The sequence below is a fragment of the Argopecten irradians genome, chromosome 1 (genome assembly GCF_041381155.1).
Source record: "Argopecten irradians isolate NY chromosome 1, Ai_NY, whole genome shotgun sequence".
Lineage (NCBI taxonomy): Eukaryota > Metazoa > Mollusca > Bivalvia > Pectinida > Pectinidae > Argopecten > Argopecten irradians.
In genome coordinates, this window is record NC_091134.1 from 40,066,748 (window position 1) to 40,079,475 (window position 12,728).

The 12,728-nt window shown below is 33.8% G+C and overlaps 1 protein-coding gene across 1 annotated transcript; it reads left to right on the forward strand.

The window, feature by feature from the left end:
* Nucleotides 1-8,511: 8,511 nt before the first annotated feature.
* Nucleotides 8,512-10,122, forward strand: LOC138310448 (G-protein coupled receptor 22-like). The gene has a single exon (XM_069251674.1). The coding sequence runs from the start codon at nt 8,635-8,637 to the stop codon at nt 10,105-10,107; it is 1,473 nt and encodes a 490-aa protein (XP_069107775.1). The 5' UTR covers nt 8,512-8,634; the 3' UTR covers nt 10,108-10,122.
* The last annotated feature ends 2,606 nt before the right edge of the window (nt 10,123-12,728 follow it).

Below are 12,728 nucleotides of genomic sequence, written 5' to 3' on the forward strand. Positions count from 1 at the left end.
AATGTAATTAGACCACACGAAAGCTTGTAATTTACTCTATAGTCATATAATAAAGCAAGGATACCGCTGATGTTCAAGGGATTCATATAGCGCACGGGTAAATATATACGTCAAGTACAATCATAGCATTTGACCATTAAAATGTTTGATCCCTATATTTGTCCTTCCCTTCGCATGGTGCTGTCATAAAGAGAAAAATGTGTATCTATAAAGTGACTAAAACCTAGCACAATGAAATGACGCAAAACAGACAAATAACAACTACGCATGGAAAACCATTTCAAATCTACAATAAAAAAATAAGATTTGCTGATATAGATACATATTTTGGCTGTGATAAAATGTATACCATCTATTTTAGCTTTTCTGGCAATGTGTGGGCATAAAATGTCACTAGTACCCCAATCCAATTAAAAAACACTTTCAATTTTGCTCCACTACGATGCATTACAATACGCTCCAATAGAAGTATTGGAGCGAATTGCTCGTACAATGTACACGAACAAAACGCAATCACTATAAGATGAAGCTGAAAAGAAATTAAGGAATCGATCAAAACTCGTTGATTAATCATTATACGTGAGTATAGGTAATTTGAAAATACTGATTGATGAATGTCTATACACTTTAATTATATATACAGTCTTAAGAGTAGCATATCGCCTATTATTTTAACACTGTAATAATCTAAAGGAAGGCAATAAAAGAACAAAGAAAACAAGACATTATGACTACAACGTGGCACTACTCTGATTGGATATGATTCGTTGACCTGCGCATTGCAACATATCTTTGTTTCGCGAGTGGAATTAGGTAACAAAAACAAAAGTCAATAAAAACAACGACAGTGACCACAAAATATAACTGCAATACGACGATAAACTAGGTGGCAATGTGAGAACTTGTTATCGTCCACTTCTGATGGCGAACTATCGTTAGTATATATATGTATATGTATGGCACGCCCAGCATTGTCACTCTATATAACAGTTCTTCGTTTCATTATACCCATATGTCCTATTTAGTCCCCTATTTGCATTGTCCGCTGTGTAACGTTTCACATTGCGTCATTAAGCCGCTTTTGGTAGGAAGTGTTATTGACGTGTTTCGCTCAGCAATTGTTGATGCATTCTGTTAACCGACTTTCTTTCGCGACTATTCAATTTCGCGATTTTCCATTTCGAAACAAGTTTGCGATACAAGCATCGTGGATTTAGAAATTGTCCACAAATTACTATCAGACTCATTAATGTTCAAGTTAATTCACGGAGGTAAGCTTCCTCAACCTACTTGGATCGCGAAATTCGCAAAAGTAAATCGCACACGAAGGAAAGTAAATACGGACTATAAATAGTTTTAACCGAATTCTATCATCTAATATCGGTCACACAATTGTTTCTTTCAATGTCTTATCTTTCATCGTTTTTCCATTAATTTCGGCTTTGGGAATCGAATATCATTCTCCTTAGAAGAAATGACGAGTCTTGGTCTGTGTCTCCTCTTTTTAAAACGCCCATTATCAATAGAAAAACATCCGTCGGTCATTATACATTGTGTTCAACTAAATGGTTTATTTAATAGATGCATATTTCTTATGGCGTGTGTGTCAATTAAAGATGTTTTCTCGCCTGTTACTCCGGCTTTCTTCCACCTTATAAATATGACAGGTGCTAAATTATCATGGCTGGTTAAAACCTTTAACCACTGAAACCAATTCAAAATTTGATTCCTAAAACACCCTGTGGAAAAGGATGTTATAAAAAAGTTTTTAAAAAAAATGTTTTTAGGTATGTCGTTTATTATACGGTTCATTACCAAAAGGACCTAATTTAGTAAGTAAAAATTAATATCTGATGTTTAGAATGTTTACATTAAATTTTGATTTAATTCTCAAATCAGGAATCAGAACGACTACAACATCTATTAACCTGCAATATTTTGATTAGGCTTTGACTTAGTCGAGCTATGCTCATACAAGATTGAGAACACTGCAATATTGAAAATGACTTAATTAATCTCAAAGCTGTTTTTGTTCCTTTCAAATGCTGTTTAAACTTTGTTTGCGTTTAGTTTCATTTAAGTTTTGGTGGAAATTTTTGTTAATAACCCATTATTCTGATCCTAAGTATTTTGTCGAACTTTTAATATACGTCTGCTGCTGATATGACATCAAAAATGAGGGTGTTCTCAGATTTTTGCTCTACCGTAGCCATTGCAATGTTAATTTCACAGTAATAATCTTTATTTCTATGACCTATAGATTATCTGAGAAAAGTCAATTATTATCCGGACTCAATCTTACCCAGGGATTTTTTAAAATTGGGTGGCTGTTCCCTTTAGAGTTCGTACATGATCAATCCAAAACCTCTTACGTGTGTGTGTGTGCAAACGTTCTCATAATTTGATGTTAACAGCTACAAACAAATTGTATTTAATATACATCAAATGACTTCATGAAATTCCAAACGGCGAAGTTGTCGTCTGCGTCAGCCGTGTTTCATTCAAAAGCTCGTTTGTACAAAACAGAAGGAAGCTCGTTTCTGTGCAATTTGATGAGACGCCGTGAAACCTAGTTTGAAATAATGAAATTGTACCAGCATTCATTCATTTGACTGTTTTTGGTCACGATTTTTAACGGTTACAACAGAGTTCAATTAGAGAAAGAAAAACCGTACGGTCGTGACCGGATGTGATGGAACTGACTCTGTCTGATGTTGTTTCCAGCAACTTTATCCCTCTTAAGTATGAAGGATCGAGATGTCAGCTTCATTCGCCCAGGTAAAAATCACAGGTGATTCTTTCACCTGAGCATATAGAGCACCAATCAGTCTCCACCTATCACAAAAGCCTCTTCACTTCAATAACAGGTATGGCCAAGTAGAACCACACAGGTCTCGATCGATACTGATGCTATCACTTCACGTTTTCATACCGAAGGACATAGCTGAGTATTAAAGGGGATCTTTTCTACAAAATTTACATCGACAAGTCAGTTGACGTAACGCAGTTATAAAGGTATGTATTTGTACAAAAGTATCATTGCTTAACGATTTTACACTAATTAATCATACATGGACGTGTTCGAGAAAATCAATATTCATAAAATTACAATAGGAATTTATAGCGAAGTCTGTCTTATACTGGAAGACTGCTTTTTGTTTAAGATTACAAAATATGCTCTAAATTCGGCAACGCTTTAATTTTTATAACGACCATGATACTTAATCTTATCTGTGTGTTAGCAAACTGTTTCTTTCAAATACATAGTATACCGGTAGTGTGTTAAAGTTTGCCATTTCTATTTCATTTATAGGACGTCTACACCATATCTGTTTATTGGGAGCATTTAGTCTGTTTTGTTTCTACACATATACCTAAGTCAGTGGTCAATTTTTCTATCGATTTTACATTTTACTTTCGTATCAAAATATCAATTCTTTACTTATATACTGCAAACTAATTTATTTTCGATTTATTTGCACTATTTAGAGTTATATCGTGTAACTTTACTTAAAAGTGGTTTGAATGGTTTCGCAGTGATTCATTTCGTGGTTTCTTAACGAACTCAAAAATATAACCATCTCGAAAACAGCAGTGTTATAAAATAGCATTCAGTTGGAACACATTCTAAAAGCTACATATTTATTTGAATCTTTAAGAAATAATATCAGCTTTCCATCTTAATTAAGTGAAAATTGCGTTCTGTGATTCTAGATTTATATGTGATCATGTATAAATCTTTGTATGACTGTAAGGTAATTTATAATATTATGTATATTAAAATAGAAAAGGACGCGGTGTGACGAATTTTAAGATACAGATATCAATCTACATCGGTTATATATTCTGAATTTCCTAGGAACTTTGGTCAACCCGACAAAATCGAGTCAGTTGGCACTACTAAACACATTATCTGCAGCTTACTGTAAATAGGTGTATGCGACCAGTCGGGACGTGTAGTTTATGTTATCAGTATTCTTTATAAAAATGAAATACCTGTAACTGTCACTTGATAATAAGGTACACTGGTCAAAATATAGAGCGTATTCATCAAAAAACTTTAGGTAACCTATAGTCGTACGGGATGCTGGGTAATTCTTAAATTGGATATTGGCATTGAAATATCCGCAAGCAATGATAAAGAGATCTATACAATCATTCCTATTTAGTGAGCGTTTTTTTGACCGTCATCCCAACAGACATGAAGTTCATTCATCTTTAAATAACTTAATTTTGTTTGTAATGGCTTAAACATCGTCTTATCAGTTATCACACCATAGCGTAAACATGACGTTGTCTTTGTAACATCGCATCTGATTGGCTGAAACACTAGCTTATGTACATGTATATACAGGGTGTCCCAAAAAACATGTCCCGTCTTTGACAGGTAATATCTTTTGCAATACTAAACCGTTTTTGAAAATTCAAAATGCTTTTGAGAGTATAGTTATCATGATTTAACTTAATTTGGTACAAATAAACTGATTGCATCATTACTACTTGTGATGACGTCATAAATAGAAATTATGGTGTCATCTATGTTGTCACGATTCAGTAACTTTTCATCAGCATGAAGATTCAGGCTGAAATTATTGCACTCTACCATGCAACCAAAAAACCACCAACTTTAGTGAATATAATCATACAAAACAAACACATTCTTTGACTGAAAGTTTTCAATTTTCTGAAGAAATCGCTAATCAACACAAGTATTAAGAAAAATACATTTTGCCAGGTTGTTATATATCATTGTACAAAACAGATCGTACCTTTCTCATGGTAGAAACACTTTTTATAAAGCGTCAAACTCGGGACATGTTTTTTGGGGCGCCATGTTTATAGTGATATCTTAGAAAAAAAGGTCCCTGCATTGTATTGGAATTTTACTTTTACTTGATAAGTGAGATAGAATTATAAGGATTAACTTGAGCATATTTTATGATACATGTATAATACAAACCCGATTCAGCATAGTACATGTACATGTATACTGTCAACATAAACCTTTCTTTAGAGTGCTCTCTCGTTGTTTTGTTATATATCCATAACATAAAAATCTATTCAAGTTAATCCTTAATGGTATTCACTAAGGCACGTCAACAACATTTCTCTATTTAATAGAAATGAGTAAGCTTTAATAGGAAATTAAGTTGATTGAATAGGGAATAGATCTGTTGCGCTAGAACTTAATGTTCCACAATTGTCGCTGGATTCTATTCTAGTTTTGTGCATGTAAACAATTAATGTTAACGTCCTTATGTATTATTCATGGTATTACATCATTAATCAGCAAAACATGTGGCTGATCACTGTTTTTGTTATCAACAACGCGGAACGGTTTATTTTTGTAGAGTGGGAAAGCAAAACCAATGTGTAGCAGACGATAAGAGGTTGTTATTAAAATAACTCATTTTAATCCTGAAGTTCAACGCTTTATTTTTGGTACTGACCATTTGAGAGAATGCATCTATTTTCTGAAACCTCTGGGTTATTGTTCCTGACCATATGGTGTATCAATTACCGTCAAACTTCTTGGGTCCACAAAATGAACATCAATAATATGAAATGGTATTACAGAATGAAAACAATGTCATCTGGAGCCATTATAAAAAAGTCAATAATGATTATCTAGGTTGGGTAATACTTTTACACTGTACTTATGCTTATTGATTGTTAAGTAAGTGTTCGTGTCGTGCGCATTGTGGCTAACACATTCCAATGGTAAATGATATAAACACGTTATCGCGAAATGACGTCACTGCTTTTAGAAGTCAGATTTGTGTAGGCTAGCGCTGCAAAATGTTTTATAAGAAAACAACTCGGAAAATGTAAATCTTATTACTAATATACCTCTACAATTATGTAGAATATAAATATATCACTGTGACATGTTATAAGGTACAGTATTTAGATTGAGGTCAGGATGCGTTTTTATCGTTATTAAGCAATCACATGTACAGTTATGATACCATTTTTCTCTAATTTGATTTTGTACCTAACTGGATTTCCATACATTTAAACTTAGATCACAAACAATATTTGTTTGGTTACTTCAACATTTATTATATGAATTTATATACTATAAACCAATCTTCTTTCGCACCGGCTATTATATTTTGCGATATCTGTTTCAAAACAATTTCGCGAAGATAAACATTCGTGGATTTAAAAATTGTGCTATCAGACTCATTGTAAAACAGAAATCATAGCAAACAAAGTCAGTGTCGGCGATATTAACCACATCCCTGCCTGCGGAATCAATAGTAATAATGACTGTTTTATATAGATATCCAATAACGTGATATTTGTTGATGTCGTCTGCTCATTACGCATTGCATTACAGGTTACTATGTAGGGCAACCAACGTATAACACAATGTATGATAACGGATGAGGTAACAACTGCATAATCATACCTTTTTCAATAATAAGTCTGGGTCGGTTTCCAGACAGCTTGGCATATTTTCTATTACTTTGGTAATCCATGTGGTACTGGTACTTATTTTCACGTGCGAATTAATTTCCAAAAATTCTAGAACTGAGAGAAATCGCAAAAAAATAATCACCACTATCTTCCCAACAAATATAAACAATTTATTTTCAAAACGTTAATTCGAACCAAAGTATTCCCAGTACGTCAGAATTCTGGAAATGAAATCAAACCGACGTGAATATTATGTACATAATAAAAGCGCGAAAATATGGTTTGAAAATAGGTTTGTGTAGTATACTGTCTAGCGATCACTGAGACATTCCAGGAGAATATTCAAAAAGTAATGTTGGACGTGACGAACGATATATTATTGATTTGTATATACCTTTTCAAGACAGTGACATCTGCAAAGTCATGATCGACACGCTGTAAATAAATACCTGATAATTAGAAGAATACTGTCATTCCTACCTGCTAAAATGACCGTGATAACTGCAATTATCACCCTTTTGTGTTAGCATCCACTAGTACACGAGAAAGTAATTATAATTACAGCATATGCCAATTTTTTGTATTGGGATAGTCAAACAAGAGTTCACCACAATGCTTATCCTTTTGATATAAAAAGCACTGAATAAATCACAATAAACATCCACCTAATATCAGTTTAGTTTATCAATCATTTCCCCAAACCATTTCAAACTACAGTCGATACACACCATAAACTCCCCAGACTCCTGTATCTGTCAAATATTGCATAAAGGGCATGTTCACGTTTTAATGTTTCTATTGGGGCTATAAGACAAAAAAACTAAATTGGATTACGTCATGAAATTAATTCCTCCAAATGGATCATGGTTTTAAAGAATTCCCGATATATTGTTACCAGCACCCCACCTCTGGGTCGCGAGTTCGCATCCTATTTGGTACAAATACCAGGTACTGACCGTATGTCGGTGGTTTTTCTCAAGGAACTTTGACTTCCTTTCACTTGGCACGTCCTTAAGTGAGTTGATAAGACGTAAGACAAATCCAACCAAACCAATAACGTATCCAACAAGCCTTTCCAGTAATATAAATCGCATTTTGTTGTCTAGGAAAGGAATTATTTTAAAATAGATAATTATGACTAAAGGCAATCCCGAAGGCAATGAATAGAAAAAGATTACCTTTGTATGGTGCATCAATTCACAGAACTTAAGTTCACCAATACAGAATTATCTATAGGGGTAACACGATGAATGAACAAAGATAGTTATTTTCATATCATACATCCATGCTTTATTTATTATTTTCCGTTTTCATTTCTCTCAGAAAGTAACTTAAAACCAGGGATAGAATCTGAACCTTTTATTGTGTATTTTGCAAAGAAAACCGTCACTGTTTCTATGGTAACCATGAATGGTGATACTGCTCGTTTTCGTGTTAAATCAGCTTTGACTTTTCGTATTTACCTGAATGTAATCAGAACTAAAAAAAAACATTTTGTATAATTCTAAGCACCGATTAAATTTTGTTAATTCAATTTACACAATATATATTTATGGGTGTATTTTGATATTTGTACCGATGAAATTAGAACATAAAAAGTGGGTCTTAGCGTATTTAATAACAAGCTTAGTTAAGGAGTAGCCAATTAACTTACATTTCCGATATAGATATTTCATTAATTATTACAGTAAGGTAAACTGTATGACATAAATAAATAAATAAATTGAAAATACGGAAATCTAATTAAACTGCAACTTGAAAAATATAACATAAACAATGCGACACAATTAAATTGAAATTTATACTCTTACTATTAGTAATAAAATGAATATTAAAGAGAAATCACTTCATGTCTGTTGTTATGACTTATTTGCCCTCAATGAAAAGCTTATAAATGACATAATCTTTACTGCTATCGAAGTGTTGCGCGCAAGTATTTTAATCGGTAAACAGCTTACAACGCGACGGCACATCTATAGAGGTCTTAATAAGTGTAAAATGTTGTACTTACGTTCACAGATCGTTCTACAGCAATTTAAGTTCTGTAGTATTATTTCTGAAAATGACCAAAACTAGCGATGATAACAGAACTAAGAAAATAACTTTTATTAACAGTCATTTTTCTCTTTTCTGAAATATGTATACCAGGTACTCCAACAAACTCTTTTGTGTTTTTCAGTGAGCCCAAAAGACGTTTCCTTCACGCGCCCAATGGGTGAAGAAGTGTTTCCGATCTCCTTCTCTGTTACACTAACGTTGTTGATAGCAGCACAGTTTCTACTGGGACTTATACTTAACCTCGGAATAAGGATCAATTCTGTATCACAGCAAATTTTCCAGGTGAAGAGAGGTAATTTGTTTGTGAGGACTCTGGGCTGGATTGACACTGTAATATGCCTGACACTTATGCCTTGTACATTCGCGATCCTCATCATGTTCCCAAAAGTCAACATCATGCTCTGTGCCTTTCACGAGGGTGTTATTTCCATGTCGATTTCAGCAACAACAACATGTGTGTTATTCATATCTCTGGATCGTTATGGTGCCATTGTTACGCCTACAGTTCAGCGACTGACACATAAAAACTTTCATTTCGTGAACCTGTTGATTGGCGTGATGTCTATATTAGGATTCCTGTTACCTGTTATTTGCCTCTGTTTTGTCACTCCTACCGATTCTTTGACACAAATAATACCTTCTGGTGTGTTTTGTCGTGATCTTCTATTACGCGCAAGTTCTTTCTACATTTACGAAGTTTATTTTGTTGTCTTAGCTTCAATTTCTACAATTACAACTACAATAGCGTACGTGAAAATATACAACATTGCTAAAAGAAGGATGAAGGCAAGAGCATCAAATGTCAACAATAACGATAGCAGTAATACAAGCAACGCAAGACTTGTCAATAAAATTCAAGAAAGGAAAACAACATGGCTTACACTTGCGATAGTAAGCACGTTTTTCCTTTCCTGGGGGCCTTATATTCTTATTGCCATTATACAATTACTTGTTCACACCACTCTGCCGTTAGAGATGTCCAAAATGTGTCTTCTTTCTCTTGGGATGAGTTCAACTGTGTTGCATCCAATATTTTATACATTTCTCAATAAAAAGGAAAGTCGCCATGATCAGCTGAGAAGAATAATGATAGAAGCAGGTAGAAACAGATTACGCGAGCAGCAAGCGAAGGAGACAACTTCATCGGTTCACAATCTTGTACAAAGGTCCATTTCACAAAGTATCTCTATTGGGGTCGGTAATAAACATGACCTGGAAATCTTTACCACGTACCAGGAGCACAAAAAGAACAGTTCAAGGGACAATGAGACAGATGATGTGTTTAAAGAGAACCAGATTCATATAACTCCAAAACTTGTTTCTGGTCGAAATCGAGGCGACAGGCGGTCAATCAATCGTAATGATGGTGAAGCGTCTTTACCGGAAACGATTTCCACACGAATCTCGTTATCATCTCGTTCCTCCGTGACTCACGATTACACGGACTTACAGAGTTTTCCGAGTATTGACAATCAGTTACCATTATCTCGTACAAGATCACTGGACACAAATAAATGGTCTTCACGTATAACGGATTCGTTTACTGTGGAGTCTAATAAAGGAAATGCCTTACTGACTAGGAATAGCAGTCTAGGACACTATACAAACGCTGCATTTGAAAATTGAGTACAATCTAGTTATCAAAAAATATAATTCATCTTTTACTATTAAATCGATCCTGTTAATGATGAGACTATATATTGTTATGGTATGAGGATTATATCCACAAGTGGATCGGATCGAGTAGAATGGTATGAAATGTTAAGTTTATTATTTTAAATCAATCATGTACAAATCAACACCCATTATACTTAATATTCAAATGAATTCTTGAAAAATGTAGGAGGAGCATTTCAGGTAATCATTATTATACAATATGATTTTACGATTATTGCTTATATCTTATGGAATAATTCAGTAAAATATATTTTTGTATAAATGAACTTCACTGTTGCTTTCAACAATCTAATTTTGTATGCATGGGTAATGTGTAAAAGCTCATTTATGACTTTGATCAATAGATCTAATCCGTAAATACAATACAAACACACAATTTATTCACGTTGCTTACATATAATGTAATTCATAGTTTTACACATATTTAATAAAAAACAAAATTTTAAATGAAATTCGATTAAGCTTTTTTGCTATTATTTTGTTCAAATTACAAATATACCTTCGACAGGTTTTTATCTGACAATGCCGTCCTCTTACTGGGCAATAAAAGACAGATCACTGCACAGTAAATCCTTATTATTCCAAGGTTTGATTCATTATATATAGCGATAGAGTTCGACCTTTGACGAAGACAACTTGAACATCAGATACATTTAAGAGAAGTAGTTGGATGGAACATATTGGGGAGTATAAGGATAGACGTCATAACTTTATAAGATGATATATCCTTCCCGATGCAAGGTCAATGCTGTTCAGTGATTATTATGTGATATTTTTTTACTGAATTGTCACTTAAATTTCCTTTTCCAATGACGCAAAAACGCCTACTTGTCAGGAGCACCTAATTGCGTTTTACTGGCAACTTTTGTGGCGGCTTAAAACATTTTCTGCTTCATTTTGTGCCATCGAAACGATATCAATATGTAGAGAACGACATCATTTATTGCAGGGTTATCTGCCCTAGCGGGTAGGTATTGGTTGGGACGTCATGCGTTTGTGAGCATAACGCGATACTTCTTACATCTTGTAAGTTTTCTTATGTATCGTTTTCCTGTAAACTAATCTAGATTTACTTGTAAGTAGTCACGATTTGAATACGACGTCCACCGTTTTAAAAATAAATACAGGGACACAATGTATTAAGTAATCGCCATGACGTAATATTCTTTGACCCGAGGTCAACAGACGGCCAGTTTGTAAGCCGTTGATACATATGTAGAGGTGATTGCGGGGACCGCAATGAACCCTGGGAGAGATTGGAAAACGACGTAAGTTGTGCTCCCAAAATAATGACGTAACAATCGAAAGCTACCCGCAAGGGAGCTAACTATGTAATATGCAAAGACGGAGTAGGTAAGTTTAAGTTGTTTTTATTAAGGTTACGAAAGTTGAAAGTATTTTTATCATAATTTTTTAAATTGGTAGTTTCATTTTGTTTACATTGACTGTCTGCTAGCTTGATTCTAGATTGCTAGGTGACGTTAATAGAAAGGTGAAAGTGACCTCCCTGAGCTTCAATGTACAAACAGTAATATAATTTTAGGTAAATCTTTTACCAAATATAAATATATACTTGTTATGAATGCAGTTTAAAGGATTTCGAATTGTGAAAGAGCTATCTCCCCTGACCCGGCGATTGAACTCTTATCGATGTCATGTGTTTTGTTCTTATTGCTTATTGTGTGCATTGATTTACTGTACTGCAAAAATTAAAGCCTAACTGAATTACTGGCATAATATTGAGTTTATAACAAGAAAAACAATATTTGGTATAAAATACTTCGTTTCCGGTTTGCGAGAAAGTTTGTCAATTCTACATACATGTTTATATATGATTTACATAGATTAACGTTACCGAGACATCTCTATCACAAGAGTTCGATTCGTGAACGGGCCTTCAGTCTTCAGCCCGTTCGAGCTGCGCTCTCTACAATACTGTAAACATACTTATTTTGGAGCGGTACTTCAGGATGTACTCCTCTGAGAAGTCAAAATTTTCTTGCATTAAACTTTTTTTTCTCGTATAGATTTTTGGAAATAGGAGTTCATACCATTTAAATATTTATTATTTTTCATTATTTTAGAGTAAAAAATAAAAGTGCTCAAATTACTATTAAATGTAAAAATAAAGTGACAAAAGCGTATAATTTCACGCATTAATGCTCAATATTTTAATTACCACGAACCTAGTAAAGATTTACCGCAAAAATTAGCTCGATACCGCTAAAAATACTGGCGCAGTGATGATTTAAGTAAAAGCAATTTAAGCAAAAAATGGTAAAACTTTGACTCTATAATCAAAGCGACAAAAGGCACATTTTCAAAATGGCCGCTAAATGGGCCATTTCTTATAATCCCTGTATAAAAGAAATCTACTAAAAATATAAATATAATTTTGCATCTGGCAACTTGCTACAGATATTGATAAATTGTATTTGAAAATATCATAACTTCTTTAATCTTTGTCGAAACGAGACTTCAACGGGACTGAAACCTCAGAAGAATACATCCTTCAAGCTAAAATTTATCTTAACAGGAAGAGCGATGATAAATTCGTAACAGTTGATATG

Excerpts from the sequence above, each read along its gene's own strand:
- LOC138310448 (XM_069251674.1), top strand. The coding sequence starts at position 8,635 with ATGGGTGAAGAAGTGTTTCCGATCTCCTTCTCTGTTACACTAACGTTG.